Source organism: Pseudorca crassidens, chromosome 1 (genome assembly GCF_039906515.1).
Source record: "Pseudorca crassidens isolate mPseCra1 chromosome 1, mPseCra1.hap1, whole genome shotgun sequence".
NCBI lineage: Eukaryota > Metazoa > Chordata > Mammalia > Artiodactyla > Delphinidae > Pseudorca > Pseudorca crassidens.
In genome coordinates this window covers 84,364,314-84,382,999 of record NC_090296.1, presented here as the reverse complement: position 1 = coordinate 84,382,999, position 18,686 = coordinate 84,364,314, and the positions used below count along the sequence as shown (strand labels likewise).

General features: G+C 44.9%; 1 protein-coding gene across 1 annotated transcript; it reads right to left on the bottom strand.

Annotated features, from left to right (window-relative positions):
* Window positions 1-6,327: 6,327 nt before the first annotated feature.
* Window positions 6,328-17,422, bottom strand: KNSTRN (kinetochore localized astrin (SPAG5) binding protein). Its single transcript, XM_067743088.1, is given in 10 exon segments — window positions 6,328-7,093; window positions 8,027-8,101; window positions 8,871-8,926; window positions 9,954-10,047; window positions 10,211-10,316; window positions 12,833-12,880; window positions 13,758-13,887; window positions 16,941-17,035; window positions 17,200-17,329; window positions 17,332-17,422. Coding segments are annotated over 10 exon segments (942 nt in total). The 5' UTR covers window positions 17,408-17,422; the 3' UTR covers window positions 6,328-6,961.
* Window positions 17,423-18,686: the final 1,264 nt, after the last annotated feature.

Below are 18,686 nucleotides of genomic sequence, written 5' to 3'. Positions count from 1 at the left end.
ATTTATTTATTTTTAAATATTTATTTATTTAATTTTATTTTTGGCTGCATCGAGTCTTAGTTGTGGCACGCGGGATCTTTCGTTGTGGCCTTCGGGCTTCTCCCTGGTTGCAGCACTCGGGCTCCAGGGCGCGTGGGCTCTGTAGTTTGCAGCACGTGGGCTCTCTAGTTGAGGCACAAGCGGGCTTAGTTGCCCTGTGGGATGTGGGATCTTAGTTCCCCGACCAGGGATCAAACCGGAGTCCCCTACGTTGGAAGGAAGATTCTTAACCACTGGACCACAAGGGGAAGTCCCCCCTTTCATCATCTTTAAATGAAAACAATACTACCCATTGCAAGGAGGAATAAAGGAGATTACATATTTAATGACAACACTTGGTGTTCCTTCTTACAGTGCCCCATTCATTAGTCCAGGGTCTCAAACACAGCTAAGACAAAAGCCAGGCTCTGTCAGCTTGTCCAGACCAAAATGTTTTCTTCTTCAGCTCACTGCCTTTCATATCAAAGGTTCCCCCACCCCCAGGTGGAGATGATTTTCGGAATAACCTGATATAGATTGTGGGCAAGTTCTCTACATTTCTGACGACCTGCAGCCTTATGTTTGCGAAAATCTTCCATAGGCACCTTCCAATTTATCTCTTGGAGCCATTCCTTTGTTTTACTTTCAGGGACTAGTAAATGTACGAGCTGGTACAAGTTTGAATATCCAGGCTCATAAGTTCTTACTGTAAGATGAAATTGTTTAGCAAACCCCAAGGGATCCTGTGAACAATCTGGAAATTTCTTAGTTAAGGCCTTAAGTTCTGTCCTAGTCCAAGGGTGTATAGGTAAGAGCAGGTTTCTCCTTAAAGGGGGTGGCTATTACCTTAGGGCTGTCTTTATCCTTTCCCTTAGACTCAACAAGTTCTTCCTTTGAGATTAGAGGTGGAAGAGCAGAGAGGTCAGCATAGGGGAGCTCAGAAAGAAGAGGATACGAAGGAGCCAAAGGAGGAGAGAGAGGAGGAGAAGCAGTGATGACTTCTGAGGTCTTTTCTAATCTAGTCACCATTTCTGATAATTTCTGATTTGTCTCTCACAATGAAGCCATTTTATCATTCTCTCGTTTTGAGGCTTCCAGGTACCAATTAAAATGTCTCCATTCTAGCTGTTTGATCTTAAGCCGGCTTTTTCTAATTTAGTGTGCAAATAAAATTTACCAACTTAGGTAAGTTGAAAGTGCCCCATTTTGGCCATCTCAGGGACAAATGATTTTTGGTCAGACCTTCCCATGAAGTTAAACGCTTGCAAGTGTCAGTTTCATGGGTGTTATACATAAACCCAGCTGGGGTTCCCATAGGTGGCTATTCATCCGGGAGCTGTTTGGCCCGTGAGGCATGATTTCCCATTATTAATTTGGTAGTCTGGTTCAGGTATGAGATATGATCTGAACAATTTTCTGAGGACAGTGTGGTGGACTGGATGTGCACTGCTTCTGAGTCTAGCAGTCGGTTTGACTCTTATGTGTCTCGGTTTCTCCCTGTGACAATCTAAGACTGTCATGGGTGCGGGGAGTGCTAAGTTATCAGCTTCTGTTGCGCCCCACAGATAAGCAGCATTTACTTAATGGTCGTAGTGGGGTTCCCTTGTAGGACCACTGCACATAGTAAGGATTGATCCTCAGACACTTCTGCAAGGTCCTCAGTCACCTGAGGATGCCTTGTGGCCAGGAGCAAAATGTCCCTTTATTCTTCAGAGCTGAATAACTCAGTCTCTCATTTCACTAACAAAAAAGTTCTGTTAAGACCTGATATCAATTTACCCCTTTTTTTCCCTTGATTTAAGCCGAACTTAACAAAAACCAGCTACCTATGTTTCCCTGGACTTCCTGTCCAGATCCCCCTAGGACCCTGCCTAGGAAATTCCTACGTGCCCCTTAAGACAAGTAAAAACCAGCCCAAATAAAATTTTCAGGATCATCACCAAAACAACAAGATCTCAGGGGCTTCCCTGGTGGCGCAGTGGTTGAGAGTCCGCCTGCCGATGCGGGGGACACGGGTTCGTGCCCCGGTCCGGGAGGGTCCCACATGCCGCGGAGCGGCTGGGCCCGTGAGCCATGGCCGCTGAGCCTGCGCGTCCGGAGCCTGTGCTCCGCAGCGGGAGAGGCCACAACAGTGAGAGGCCCGCGTACCGCAAAATAAATAAATAAATACTAGCATATCATAACAAAAATTAAAAAAAAAAAAAAAAACCAAGATCTGGGTATTAGGAGAACTCACCAGAACACCTGAGAGATGCTGAGAAGCTGGTGAGGCTCAAAGTACCCATGCTGGTACTGAGTGCCGGTTTGAGGCATCTTCCAGGTGTCCTCTGGTGGCTGTCTCTGGTATCCTGCTGACTACACCAAGCATATTTCGATGAAAAATTAATCAATAGCCAATCTATGAAAGAAATGGAAAATTTTATTTGAGCCAAATCTGAGTACTGTAACCCTCAAATTTGTGTTCCAAGAACTGTTCTGCCTGTTAGAAGTCAAAACACAGTTACATAAGTTTTGTGAGACAGAGCCGTACATTAGATGACGTATCACTGACAGTTTACACAATCCAGATCGGCAAGTGCAAACTGATGGGTCGCTGTGACCCCTTTACAAGATCAGGAAGAAATGTCTTTTAAGGCGTTGCCTTGTTCCTGCTAGGAGGATGTTGCTGTTTATGGATGAGCAGGTACTTCTGCCAGCGGGGAAGGTTTTGTTGAGGCAAAATGCAGATACACAATGCACAGTAGAGGGGAGACAGGAGGCTAAAGGGCAGAGGAAATTTTTTTATATTTAAATTTTTCTTGTCTTGCCATAAAATGTGAATTTCATTTCACACACCTTATCAAAAATTGTTTGGGGAGAGTCATGAGGCAGGAAGCCAGATTATCCACAGATGAAAGAAGAAATCACAATGGAAATTAGAACATATTTTGAACAGAAAGACAATCAGAATAGGACATAGCAAAATTTGGGATGCTGCTACCTGGCCCTTAGAGGGACAATTTATAGTTGTAAATGCATATACTGGAAAAGATAAAAATTGAAATGGAATTACCTTATCTTCTATTTTAAGAACCTAGAAAAAGAACAGTAAATTAATGGGAATTCCCTGTGGTTAGGACTTTGCATTTCCACTGCTGGGGGCCCAGGTTTGATCCCCGGTCGGGGAACTAAGATTCTGCAAACCACGTTGCATGGCCAAAAACAAAATAACAAACTTGTTGTGATAATCATTTCATGATGTATGTAAGTCAAATCATTATGCTGTAAACCTTAAACTTATACACTGCTATGTCAGTTGTATCTCAATAAAACTGAAAGAAAAAAAGGTGCCCCATGACCTCCCGCCTGCCCAAGGAGTGGCTCAGGAACTAAGATCCTGCAAGCCATCTATCTTTCACACATCTTTCATTTTTTCTAAATCATTCATTATGGTGATTATCTGCTCAAAATGTATCAGTGATTCCTTATTGCCTAGATTCACGGTTCTCAGACTGTGAAAGGCATCCCTAGACAGCAAGCTCACTGGGATGCCACGGGATAAACTTCTGGGGGAATCACAGTGATACATGACATGTTAGACAACATGTGAAGTACTAGCCCAAAGTAGGTCAGTTTCAACATTAGGTCATGCTGTGTTCCTCTCAGTGTCAAACAGGATAGGAAGGTGGTAGTGTCCAATTTGATTCCAAGGCTTGAGAAATTAAACTGTGCCCCACATCCCATTAGTAAATAATTGTAGTTATTTAAAAATAAAAATATTTTCTTTAGATTTATTTGTATTATTTTTTCAAATACCTACTAAAAATAGAACTTCTAGGTATTTAGAACTTTTAGGTATTTCTTTTGGTGTGTCATAAAATATTGAGACACCAGGAGCATCATGAACTGAGAGAGTTTGTAAACTTCTGGCCCGGATGATAAAAATCCACACCTCCTAGCTTGCATTTAAGTTTCTTCAAAACGTCTAGTAGCACCATGTACTTTCCACTCCCATTATTCCCTGGCTCAAATCTTTCTCCAGTACTTGCCTGTTGTTTGACCTTGGGCAAATCCACTTCATTTCATTAACTAATTGCATTAATTAATTATATGGATTAATTTCGTATAATTTCTCTGAGCCTTTTTCTTTAGCTATAAAAAGGGTTAATAGTGCTTACCTTGTGTGACTGTAATGAGGATTACATGAGAATGAACATAAGGAGGAACACACATAAACATCACATGTGGCATATTGCAAGTGCTCGGTTAAGTGTCAGATATAATCCCCTCTCATCTTTTTTTTTTTAAAAATATCTTGGCCGGGCTTCCCTGGTGGCGCAGTGGTTGAGAGTCCGCCCGCCGATGCAGGGGACACGGGTTCGTGCCCCGGTCCGGGAAGATCCCACATGCCGCGGAGCAGCTGGGCCCGTGAACCATGGCCGCTGAGCCTGCACGTCCGGAGCCTGTGCTCCGCAAAAAAAAAAAAAAAAAAAAAATATCTTGGCCGTGCCACATGACCTGCGGGATCTTAGTTCCCTGACCAGGGATCGAACCCATGTCCCCTGCAGTGGAAGCACAGAGTCCTAACCACTGGACCACCAGGGAATTCCTCCCCTCTCATCTTGAACCTTCTGAAGAAGCCCAGTGTTCTTACTGAGTTCCTCAAGACTCATCTGGATAGCCCCTCAACTTTTTTTTTTTTCTTTAGTCTCTCATAATTTTATTTTCTCCTCGGAAGTTCTAACGATCCCCTCCTTGGGTTTGACTGATTTGCTAGAATGGCTCACGGACTCAGAGAAATATTTTATTTGCTAGATCTGGTTTATTAGAAAAGGATATAACTCAGGAACAGCCAGATGGAAGAGATGCATGGGGAAAGGGCGTGAAGCTTCCATGCCCTCTCTGAGTGCGCTACTGTCCCCAAATTCCATGTGTTCACCAACCTGGAAAGTTCTCAATCCTCTAGCTAGCCTCCCTAAATATTACTCTTCCTTCAACCCCAGTTTACCGCTTCGATCAAGCCTCCCCCAACCGAACTAGCTCAGAGTTAACTACTATAGCACACAACTATATCACACAACCCACTGTTTAGTAAACTATTGCCTTTGTTATTCAACTTGTATATCACCTGTGCAATGTTTCACCACATGTACTGTAAGCATTTCTGAGGTTAAGAATGTCATGCTACATTAAAGTTTCCTATAGCGTCTAGCAAAGTGGAGGGTGCAGATCACATTGGTTCATGTAATGCAGGAATTTACTGAGGCTGTAGATCAGAATAAGCACCACAACACCTCCACACGTACAAAAGGCAGATGGAGCAGCAGAGGTCAGAGGGAAGACAAGAAAAGGCAAGACTGCACAAACGCTGGCTGGTGGTGCAAAGCAGCACCGTGAGGTGAAGGCCCCTGTGAGGCCAGACCTTGAGCAAACAGGATCTCAACACTGGGCAAGATGAGTAATGGAGGAGTTGGGAGAGTTCCATTCTTAGGAGTTAACTAGGGAGGCATGACAGGGAGGAAAGGATCTCACAGCTGAGTTTCCCACCCTTTCCTTCCAAGAAGGAAGTAGAACTTTTGGGGGGACCAGAAATGCCAATTACAAATTCACTTGGGTAAAAATCTTTTAAACGATAAACATCCTGAAAATGGGTAGAAGAAAATATTCAGCCCTTGTCACCAGTGAGAATTATTTAACTGGGTTTCCCTATCAAAATATTTGGGACATAACCAACTGTGTGAATGTTGCATGTGTATGAAGGAAAAGAATTTTAGCCCTATAAGTTAGGGTGGGACGTTACCTGACTTGATTGGGTGGCTCTGGGCAGCCCCAATAATGCTGAAGAGTAGGGGGAGTTGCTGAAGAAATTGGGAGAGGTGCAGAAAAAAATGGGACATGGCCAAAGCCAAAGTGTGCCTAGTTTGACTATGAAATATGGCGGTGCCTTTGGTGGACTGGCGGTTGCAGGGCTGGGGTGTGGCTGCTGTGGACTTCAGTTGACTAAGGATCCAGGGGGCCAGGTCCAGGATTGGCCGTGCAAAGCAAGAGCAGAGATACACGCATACTTAGGAGTGCAGGCAGCTAGTGACACAAACCTGGTGGACGGAGTGTGGCACCCACTGCTACAAACAGGGACCACCACAGAAGACTAGTTAATGTTCCTGGAAGATGGGGTTGGGGGGTGTGGGGGGGGGCACTAGCTACAGAGCACCTAATGAGTGGAAGAAAAATATTCTGGGTGAAACTGGAGGCTTGAACTTGTTACCTAGATTAGTTCAATAGTATTCAGTGGATGTATTTAGGTTAAAAGGCTCTTTTCATTTGCCAGTGTTGCAGTCTGAATAGTTACAGAAATATTTATTTTAAAAGTAACACTTTATAAAAACAAAAACAGAACTGATTTAGATTAAAAGCTCCAAGGTGTATTGTTTCATAGGTGTTATTGCTATCTATATCTTCACCCCATTTATTAAACCATTTCAGGTAACTTCCAGTTCGTAAATTTACAGTGAGGTTATAGAGCCCAACCAGGATGGGACAGAATGCGTTCCAAGTTACGAGGGGACCGCAGGGCTCCTCACTGATGTCTCCCGTGAAGCACCTGTGCACCACTGTTTCTTCCCACACGTCTGAATGTGACCTTTTGGCTTCTCTGGCTGTGGCTGCTTTAGTCTCCTGATACTAATTCTGTGCTGCTCTGTTGCCTAGGAGGTTGATCCAAGCTTTCAGGCCCCCTCTGTTGTAGGCCTCAATTATGTATTGTGAGGTTCAGGAGAGCTGGCCAATCTGAAGGCTGGGAATGCTTGCTTAAAGGAGGAATTGCCATTCCAGCATAAACTGCAGAAACTGTTTTCATTCTGGGGATGGTGAGTCCTAGAAGGTCATGGCCAAGAAGCAGATGTCCTAAGGGGCTTCCTCTGAGAGTTCATCCCCAAGAGGGAGCCATGTGGCCACATGCTTTTTATCACATTTCTAATAGCTGCTCCATTTCCTCAAGGGCTGTTGTAAAATCATTTACTTGACTGTTACATAAGGTCTGTTGTTCTAGGAACTGGGCCCTCTCTTCTTCTTTTATCTTCAACGTTACCTTTAAGGCCTGCATGGAAAGACATTAAAAAAGACAAAAAACAAAAAACCACCAAACTCTGACTCACAGGAAAGACAATACCATAACCAGAACATTATGCTTCTGTTTGGGATACTGACAGACATTGTCTTTTCTATCTTAGGTTTGTTTATCTGTGTTGGTTTTAGGAATTGTCTCTCTCTACTACAGAGTCTGTTATCTCAACTGGAGCAATGAAATCCTCTAGGATTCCGTGTAGTATCCCATGGTTCATCCAAGCAATCCAAAGTGGTCCAGACCCAAGAATCGGGGTTTCCTATTACAGGTTTCCCTGAGATATCAAGTTTCTACAGCATGGATTTCACACAGGTGTCAACTGTCAACCTGGAGCCACCTAGCGTGTTGCACACTGCCTCATGCCCTGCAGATGTGAACATTTCTAAGAGTCTTTAGAACAGAAAATTAGTTGAAAAAAATGGTGAAATCAAATAAAGTCTTGGAATTTAGTTAATAGTAAGGCATCAATATTGGTTTCTTAGTATTGACAAATACAGCATGATAATGTAAGATGTTAATATTAGGGGAGTTGAATTCTCCATTATCTTTACAACTTTTCTGCAATCTAAAATTATTACAAAATAGTTTATTAAAAATGAATAAAGAGGGCTTCCCTGGTGGCGCAGTGGTTGGAAGTCCGCCTGCCGATGCAGGGGACACGGGTTCGTGCCCCGGTCTGGGAAGATCCCACATGCCGTGGAGCGGCTGGGCCCGTGAGCCATGGCCACTGAGCCTGCGCGTCCGGAGCCTGTGCTCCACAACGGGAGAGGCCACAACAGTGAGAGGCCCCCGTACCACAAAAAAAAAAAAAATGAATAAAGAGATAAATAAGAAAGAGCCCTCCACAGATCCACCTATTGTGGTAGGAAATGGTAATTTTGCCTTGCGGAGATGTCTGCCTCTCACCTGTAACTCCTCCATCTGCTTTTTGGCTGTTTCGTTAAAAAGCTTCAGTTCATCTTGCAAAGTTTCTAACAGCAGCTAAGAGAAAAGTACAAGGTAGTAACAAATCTTTATTGAAATGTGAGAACTTTCTTCATATAAACTAATCTCTTCATGGGAGTTGAATTAGATGATTGCTAATATCCCATCTGTTCAGTCACTGACTGAGTGTCCGCAAACGTGCTGGGCTCTCTCGTGGGCCTGGAAGAACTGAGTCCACAGCATGGACAGAGAACCCCACCTCCACGTGCTCTGTGCTACACAGGTAATATGAACGAAAGGCAGTAGCCACTAAAGGGGTGACAAATCGCCTGGCGGAGCTGAGGAAGGCTTCCATACCTAGGATTCTAGGATTCTAAGATGACAACTGATCTTCCTGGGGAATAGATCACAGAAGCTCAAAAGGCTTTAATTGCAAACGATTGCCCTCTACTTCAGGGAGGGAACCAAAGAGAAGACAGATTTAATTCAGGCTGGACCTTTGTAAGACACAGTTCTCAGCAAAGGAATAAGGGGAGAAATTTGGTAAAGCAAAGAATAGAGAAACCAGAAAGCTGTCTCTACGGTCCACCCTACTACGGGTTTTAAACTAGTACATTCTCAACTTAGACTCCCTCATATTTGTAAGCACAAAGTCACCTTCCAAGTAAAATATGCTACTTTGAGTACACATCCACCACCCTCTTCCACTACCCTGGATAACCGAAGGCTGCTTCGTGGGCTTTGCCGAGCACACGGCAGAGACCTGCTTAGATCTGCAGGGCCTCACGCTCACGGGGCCTTCGCCCACTCACACCCACACCCTCACCATCGAGTCCATGTGATCCGTGGTGGAGTCTTGCCGTGCCGCCAGGGTCTCACTGCCTAAAACCAGTAAATACAACAAAGTCAGCCTTGCCTAGGGAACTGCAACTTAAAAGAAAATTAAAATCCCTCCACAGGAGTATTCACGAGGGAAACTTCTCTAAGCATCTGAAAACACTCTCCCCTGAGTTTTCACCTTGGCAAGGTCACCCACGCCTGCCCTCCAGAGCTGAATTTTATCTCCCCTTCCTCTCTAGGTATGGATATGGCCAAAACTTCATCCTGATTTCTCCTCAGCTCAGCGGAAAATTTGTTCAAAAGAAATGTATAGGCTGTATTTTTTGGTTTCGTTAACAATACACAAAACTATTTTTAAAAGCTTTTCAGGCCTTAAAAAATTTTATTATTTTTGGTAAAAACAGTGCATACACGTAGGAAATTAAAATCATCCAAAAACGTATATGGTGACTATCAAGAATGTATCCTAAAATGCACAGGTTAATGGCAGCATTCAAAGTCAGCACTCCTTCATTCAAACAAGCCTGGGCTCCTTCCCGGGGCATTCTCAGGCTCCTCAATTCAGGCTCTCTTACAGTCCTGGGGTAACCCCTTCTTCCGCTTCCTCTCTGCGACAGACTCTGCCCTCTAGGGACAGGCTCAGAACAGGAATCACATTTTAAACACCGTGATTCTGCTAACTAGCCAGCTTTAGGAACCCTTTCAACAGTATTATCTCTCTCTCCACCTGTGAAGGTTACCTGTATGCTATATCCCTTGAAAGAAAGAAAATATTTCTGATGTATTTGCAAGATCATACCTGTCAGCACCAAACTAATGGTATAAAGTGTTCAGATAAGAAAGAGAGAATCCTCTCTGCACAACCATCTGAAACTCCACTGGGCAGGCAAAGTCAACATCACAACAGAACAGAGTGGAGCTCCCCCAAATCTTCAGGGCTTTGCTAGGCAACCCCTGCACTGACTGGGTCAGCTGACACCATGCCAGACCCCTGATGCACAGTCCAGAATCACCCAGGAAGGGGCACATGCACTGACTCCTTTGAAGGCAGTTGTGTGCCATCTCTTACCTGGGTTGAGGCCCTTGCTCTCCAAAATTGCCAGACAGCTGTCCTGAAACTTCTCCAGCAGCTCCACTTTTTGGGTCAAGTCCTTCAGCTCTCCCTGTAGGGGTGCCATACAGACAGGTAAGGCCTGCCCCATTCCTCAGGGGCAGCCACAGCGCAAGCCTGGCATCTTCTCCTGCGCTCAGGCACCTGGCGTGGTCCCTCAGGATTCCACATGCATCACCCAGTGCAGCTGATGGCAGGTCTGGTGGATCGCTTACCTGAGTTTCAATCAACTTCTGGTGCAACTGCTTGTTGACGGCCTCTAAGAGCTGGTTCTTATCCTTGAGCTCTTCCTCTGATTTCTCTTTACTCAGTGGCTTATAGCTGTAATGATAATCGTACTTAGATGAAGTGGTGGAGGGATTAAGAGTATGGGCTGGGCTTCCCTGGTGGCGCAGTGCTTGAGAGTCCGCCTGCCGATGCAGGGGACATGGGTTCGTGCCCTGGTCCCGAAGATCCCACATGCCACGGAGCGGCTGGGCCCATGAGCCATGGCCGCTGAGCCTGCGCGTCTGGAGCCTGTGCTCCGCAACGGGAGAGGCCTCAACAGTGAGAGGCCCGCGTACCACAAAAAAAAAAAAAAAAAGAGTATGGGCTATGGAGTCCGGTTGGTTTGAATCCTGGCATCATCACATAGTGGTATATGACTTTCAGGGAGTTGTGTAACCTCTCTGAGGCTGTTTCCTCATTTCTAGAATTAATACACACATTTCATAATATTACCATGAAGGATAAGAGAGAATACATGTACAATTCTTAGCACAGCTACTGACACAAAACTTTTAATAAGTAATAGCCATAGCCCAAGCAGTCTTGAGGGAAAAAAACTGAGCTGGAGGAATCAGACTCCCTGACTTCAGACTATAATACAAAGCTACAGTAATCAAGACAATACGGTACTGGCACAAAAACAGAAATATAGATCAATGGAACAGGATAGAAAGCCCAGAGATAAACCCACACACCTATGGTCAACTAATCTACGACAAAGGAGGCAAGGACATATAATGGAGAAAAGACAGTCTCTTCAGAAAGTGGTGCTGGGAAAACTGCACAGCTACATGTAAAAGAATGAAATTAGAACACTCCATAACACCATACACAAAAATCGACTCAAAATGTATTAGAGACCTAAATGTAAGACCGGACACTATAAAACTCTTAGAGGAAAACATAGGAAGAACACTCTTTGACATAAATCACAGCAAGATCTTTTTTGATCCACCTCCTAGAGTAATGGAAATAAAAACAAAAATAAACAAATGGGACCTAATGAAACTTAAAAGCTTTTGCAAAGCAAAGGAAACTACAAACAAGACGAAAAGACAACCTCAGAATGGGAGAAAATATGTGCAAACAAATCAACGGACAAAGGATTAATCTCCAAAATATATAAACAGCTCATGCAGCTCAATATCAAAAAAACAAACAACTCAATCAAAAAATGGGCAGAAGACCTAAATAGACATGTCTCCAAAGAAGACATACAGATGGCCAAGAAGCACATGAAAAGCTGCTCAACATCACTAATTATTAGAGAAATGCAAATCAAAACTACAATGAGGTATCACTTCACACCAGTCAGAATGGGCATCATCAGAAAATCTACAAACAACAAATGCTGGAGAGGGTGTGGAGAAAAGGGGACCCTCTTGCACTGTTGGTGGGAATGTAAATTGATACAGCCACTATGGAGAACAGTATGGAGGTTCCTTACAAAACTAAAAATAGAATTACCATATGACCCAGCAATCCCACTACTGGGTATATACCCAGAGAAAACCATAATTCAAAAAGACACATGCACCCCAGTGTTCAATGCAGCACTGTTTACAATAGCCAGGTCATGGAAGCAACCTAAATGCTCATCAACAGACGAATGGATAAAGAAGATGTGGTACATATATACAATGGAATATTACTCAGCCATAAAAAGGAACGAACTTGGGTCATTTGTAGAGACGTGGGTGGATCTAGAGACTGTCATACAGAGTGAATTAAGTCAAAAAGAGAGAAACAAATATTGTATATTAATGCATATATGTGGAACCTAGAAAAATGGTACCAGTTTGCAGGGCAGAAATAGAGACACAGATGTAGAGAACAAACGTATGGACACCAAGGGGGAAAAGTGGTGGTGGTGGTGGTGCTGTGATGAATTGGGAGATTGGGTTTGACATACATACACTAATATATATAAAATAGATAACTAATAAGAATCTGCTGTATAAAAAAATAAATAAAATGCAAAAAATCAAAAAAAGTAATAGCCATTATCATCATCAATATTAAGCCTTTTCAAAGTTCTGAGTCCTTGATAGTATTTTGTCTTCAGAACTTTTAAGTCATGCCCAAATAACAGATGTGGAATTAAAACCTATGTCTACAAACTTTTCAGGTCATGTTATTTCTGTCTGCAGGATTGCAAAATGTCCAAGCAAGTCTCAAGCAGAGAAAGATGGATCCTTCTCCAGAATTTCAACAGCAGCAGCAGCGGCAGCAGAACACTCATCTCGAACTCACTAACCACACGCAGGCTCTCCCATCCTGAGGGCTTCCCGCTCCTGCCGATGGGCCATAGCTAGGTTCGGGCAGTGGTCCTGGCATGGAGCCCCCAAACTCTTGTCTGGTACTCAAGATGGTAGCATCACTGATTCTTGCCCTGACAATGGTTCTCAAAATCGGCTGTGCCTCAGCCCTGAAAATCCCATCTAGATTTCTGGGGTGGCATCAGACTCCAACACAGTAAAACAAGTCCTGTGAGTGATTCTGATGTACAACCAGGATTGAGCTCCACTACCCTAAAACGGTGGCCAGGTTTCATCTACCCTGACGCTCACCTCTTCCTGATGTTCCTCCTGGTGGCAGTGTCTGTAGCTCTCAGCTGCCTAGAGAAGCAAAAACAAATCAGGATGTTAACTAGACTTACTGCGGTGATCATTTTGCAATATATACAAATATCAAATCATTATGTTGTACACCTGAAACTAACACAATGTTGTATGTCAACTATACCTCAATTAAAACAATAACAACAACAAAGAAATCAATCAGAGAATCACGGTACTGTTATTACTTTTTTTTTTTTTTTTGTATTTTTGGCCAGGCCGTGTGCAGCATGTGGGAGTTTAGTTCCCTGACCAGGGATTGAACCCCGTGCCCCCTGCAGTGGAAGCACAGAGTCTTAACCACTGGACTGCCAGGCAAATCCCAGACAGCACAAGCTTGAGAAGCTCTGAGGGCCCATGCACTTGTGTGTCAGCCCAGACGATTGAAAAGAGCTTATGAATAGGGCACAGGCTCCCCTCCTGACCACCTCAACAACCTGACAGACCTGCTTCGGCTCAAGACAGTGTGGCTACTTCATGTCAGCCTCACTCACACGGGAGCTGAACACCGGGTGGAGGGACACACATGCACACTACACTGGGCTGGACTGCTCAGAGCAGCAACCTAGGCTAACAACTAGGCCCCACCCGCCACGACTACCGCTTAAGGCTGGTTTGACTGCACTGCTGCTATTTGTACACTCAGAGCAAATGCTGAGAGAGGAAAGAATATCTCTTATTGTAACCCTGGCTGTGCCTCTTCTGACCTGATCAACACAGAGGGTTCTGACAAACAGGTCAGCAACGCTGCACTGCTATAGGCCACTGACTACAGGCCAATCCTTCAGATACCCTGTGCCCTCAAAAGCCCTAATTCTTGGTACTGAGCAATTTCTAGCCCAATGTTCTAATTGGATACCGATGCTCTGACTCTCACCCATTGTCTCGTCTTGGTTTGATGATTTTTGTAACATCATTTTCTGAATCTCCTAAGTGAGGTCGGGAAACATCGACTTCTTTGGACCTAACAGGTAATAGGCTCTTAGAAGTGGCTCGAGCTTGTGCATCTGCAAAGGAAAACAAGAGGGTGGAATCGCACGCATCATGACCCAACAGTGCAACTCTATAAATTCGGAAGAATAAGACCTCTAGACCAATTGGGAATAGAAACCAAAATTCTTTAAATGTGACAGTACAGTGTGTTTGAGGGTAGCCAAAAGCTTGCTGATACAGCAAACTGAATGGCCAGAGGGTATAGATGTGAAAGTGGAGATTCATACAGCAAAGAGGATGAGAGGCAGTGTGGCCGTCAGCAAGGCAGAACACAGCTGAGTCCTTCGTCACACAGCAGTTGAAAGGAACTATGTCGTTCAGCTCCTAAGCACTCTGCCCGCTCTCCTAAGGCTACACTCAAGCTGCTTCGAGTTTCGGCAGTTGCTTAGTTGTTTTGACGAGACTGGCTCCCTAACTAGTACTCTAAGAGACATCTTTGTGCCCCAGAATCTAGGAGAGTATCTGGCATATTAACAGAGGTTCAAAACCTACTTATTGAATAAATGAAACACGTCACAGTTTCATGAGTTATTTCACAGACCATCTCTAAACTAGCTCCTCTATTCTTCTTTCCCTCTTCCATGCTGACTGCCTTTACCACCAGCCCTTTTTTTTTTTTTTTTTTTGTGGTATGCGGGCCTCTCACTGTTGTGGCCTCTCCCGTTGCAGAGCAGAGGCTCCGGACGCGCAGGCTCAGTGGCCATGGCTTACGGGCCTAGCCACTCCTCGGCATGTGAGATCTTCCCGGACCGGGGCATAAACCCGTGTCCCCTGCATCGGCAGGCGGACTCTCAACCACTGCGCCACCAGGGAAGCCCCTACCACCAGCCCTTTTAAACTGTTTATCCATCGTTAAGTTTAGAGGCTCGTTAGGTTCCCTGTTTGGTATTCTGTTCCGATCCTGCTAGGCTACTGCCAGATAACCAGAGAAATGGCCCTGACATGACATTCTTCTTCACCAGAGGAGAGCATTTCCCCCCTAGCCCTTATGCCAGACCTCTACCACACAGCCTCTATCGAATCTTTCTACCACTTACATTCGATAGCAAATTCAAGTAACTTGTTCTGGAGTTAAGCACGCACCCCCAGCACATGCACAGGATTCTTCTAGTTTATACTAACTTTCACTTTGTTCATTGTAAAACGGCTCCTTTAAGCTTGACCTAAATTAAGAGCCATAACAATTAAATCAAGCTGAAGAAATGAGGTACAAAGCACTGGATCACAGGGATTAGGAAACTTTGTGTTTGATAAAGATTTATTTTGATGACTCTAGCTGCACAACAGTTTGGAATAAATATGATTTCTCAGGCTAACAAATTACTTCATTTATAGGTACACTCAATCGGCACTTACATCCTATTTTCCCCTCTTACCCACAAAACAAGTATTAAAAAGGTTCTTTCTGAGGTCTCTGTTGGAAGTAAAAGGTAACTTTGAGTGCATGAATTTACCTTCTCCTCTCTCAAGTATTAATAAGTTACACACAATAAGAAATCTATCTCATGCAAAAAGGTGTCCATAGCAAATTGATCAAAATTAACACTCTTCATTGACTGGAATTGGTTTCAATAACCCATATTTGTTAGATCCTAAGGACTGCATCATAGGAAAAATTTAGCAGGATTTAACAAAGACTATCTCCTTAAAATGAGAGACGCGAAGGAGGGAATTGGATGGCTGGTGTCAAGGAAGGGAAGACTTGTTTTTCACCGTATATCGTTTCCCCACTTTGGATATTTATTTATTTTGAATGTTACCTATTCAAAAAACTAAAAAACAACCAACCCATGCCTAAAATCTAAAATCCTGAGAGGCAGCCTAAAAATGTTAAACTATTGAAGTTACATATGATCATAAAGCTGGGACAAGGAAAAAAGCAAAGAGATGAAAACTTCCAACTTGGCTGGGGAGATGCCAGTCGCTCCCCACTGAACGAGAGACTGCTTTCTAAGGGAAAGGCAGCTAAGACCGGCTCCATTTCCTCCATCAACTCCTAGGTGTTGCTGATGCCAGAATTGCCACTCAGGTGTTCTGAAGCAACATAGGACAAACAGAACCCTTTGAAGCCTTTGAAGTAAAGCCTATTTACTTCAAAGGTCAATCCTGCTACTGCCCATCAGTCAACTGCATGGAGTCATCTGGGAAGGGATCTTAAATAGCTGCTTCAAAATCTCCTACCACAGGTTCTGATGTTTGAAGCCTATTCTGTGCTATAATCTCTAGATTAGGCAGCTCAGCAACTGCAGACATTAGGGGATGACTTTCAGCCGCAAGCCCAGTAACACAAAGCAAATGGCAAAGCAATCAAACACTGCTTTTATTTTATTTATTTATTTATTTATTTATTTAATTTTTTAGTTTTTGACCACGCAGGGCATCTTGTGGGATCTTAGTTCCCCGACCAGGGATGGAACCCAGGCCCTTGGCAGTGAAGGTGCGGAGTCCTAACCACTGAACCGCCAGGGAAGTCCCAATCATTACTTTTAACCATCTCTCTTCTCCCAAGATTCTCGAATACTAGTTAGGCCTGACCCTTCTCTCTCACTTCACTCAACAAATGTTTACTGAGAATGTACTATATAAGAGACACTGTGCCGTTACAAATGTGAACCAGACACAGTGTGAACCCTAGTGCTCCCTAAGTATCCTGCTTTTCATATGACTCTCTCCTCTTCTCCCTGACAATAAACCCAGTCCTTCCAGATAGCTCGTCTGGAAATAAAACAGGTAAATGTTTAAAAAGGGATTCCTACCTTAATGGGAATAATATTGTAGAATAATCAACAACTTAAATCTACTTGGTGAATGCAGCAGAGTTCGGTTTGGGGGAGCAGGGGTATGGGTCAAGTCTAAATTCCCACCACGTGGCCCTTCCCCTAACTCCCATCACAAGCCTAGACAGCCCGGTTCTAGGGGAGTTAGAGCAGGATGTCAGAGCCGATAGAACCCCCTCCCTTGCCGGAGCCCTCCACTCCCAGCCACCGATTTGATCCCCCATACTCCTGGCTTGACCACCCGGGGCCAGTTCGCAATGCCCGGGGGCAGGGGGGGCGTGGACACCCACCTGCGGACAGGCCGCTGCTCAGCACAGAGGGGGGCTGCAGGGTGTACACTGTCTTGACCACGCTGGTCATCGTAACGAGGCGGCACGGCTGGGGCCTGGAAGGTACAAGGCGAATGTTACCCAGGAGTGAGCCAGGGTGCCCGAGCCAGGCGGAGGGCCCCAGAAGAGCGCGACTCGGGAGAGAGAAAATTCTCCATTCTCAGCCCATCCCATCGGCCTCCCACATCCAGCCCAGTCTCCCGCCCCGGGAGAGCCGAACCCAGACGCCTGCTGCTCCTGCCCGCAGGCCTCGTCGCTCTGGTTCGAAAGATGCTCGGCAATAACTGCCGTACCGCAGACCGGGTCTGCCGCCCGGGTTTCAAACGGAAACTTCCGGTGGCCGGGCGGGAGGGCTGCGATGCGCTCTCTGTAGGCGGCCATGTTGTACGGAATGCACGGCCGTGGGCGACGCCTTCGGGGGCTGCCATGCTGTACGGAAGATCCGAATCGAGGCAAGAGCGCGAGCTTCCTGGCGGTGGATGTGGAATCCCCCAGGTCTGGGCGGGGGAGGGGAGTGATGCGCTTTGCCGGCCTAAACGGAGCTATGAGTCATTGGCGTCTTATTCCGGCCTTGGGACGCAAACGCGGTCACGTTTAGAGTCCATGTCACAATCTTTCTCTTTATTTGGTCTATGATTGTTAGGGATGGTGCATGATACCGGATAGCCAGGAACACAGAGAGGGATGGGCAGGAAACTACACGTTACAGGGTGGAGAGTGGCAGGTGAGGTTTGGAGAGGGTCTGTGAGCTGAAATACCTGCAACACCTACCCTCAGTCCTAACTTTAATAACACTTATCCAGAATTTAAGCGGAGATTCAAAGCTACTCCTAGGGAACAGGGCAGGGTTCTTAAGCAGTGCACTAATTCATTTCGCTCAACAAATATTTATTGAGCACCTGCTATGTGCCAGACCACAATTCTAAGTGGGCAGATGGGATGAGGGCAGCAAGTATCAACACTAACCTGGGTTCTGCCCTCTTGGAGTTTACAATCCAGGAAACAGCAAACAAATAGTCACACAAACTTGTCAACTGTATCTCAGTTAAGCTGGAAAAAACCCAAATAAATATATATTCATCAACTATAGTAAAACTATGAAGGGAAAGTACAATGTGCTATGAGAGAAAAGCAGGGAAACCTAGTTTAAATTGCAGAGTCATTTTTTTTTGGCTGCGTTGGGTCTTCGCTGCTGCACGTGGGCTTTCTCTAGTTGTAGCGAGTAGGGGCTACTCTTCCTTGAGGTGTGTGGGCTTCTCATTGCGGGGGCTTCTCTTGTTGTGGAGCACGGGCTCTAGGTGCGCGGGCTTCAGTAGTCATGGCATGCGGGCTCAGTAGTTGTAGCACACAGGCTTAGTTGCTCCGAGACATGTGGACCAGGGATCAAACCCGTGTCCCCTGCATTGGCAGGCAGATTCTTAACCACTGTGCCACCAGGGAAGTACCAGGGAAGACATCTTAAGTGATGTTTGACTGACAAAAATGAGTAGGAGTTAATCAGATGAGCAATGGGGAAGAGGAGAGCAATGCAAAATCCCAAGGTAGGAATGGGCTTTTCCTAGAGGGACTGAAAGATGGGAGGCGAATGGTACTGATAAAGCTGGAGAAATAAGTCAAATGGCATTCTTTGTAGGCCAAAGGTAAAGAGATTTGTAGTCCAAACGTAATGAGATTTTTTCTCTTTTTTTTAGATTTTTATTCTTAAGG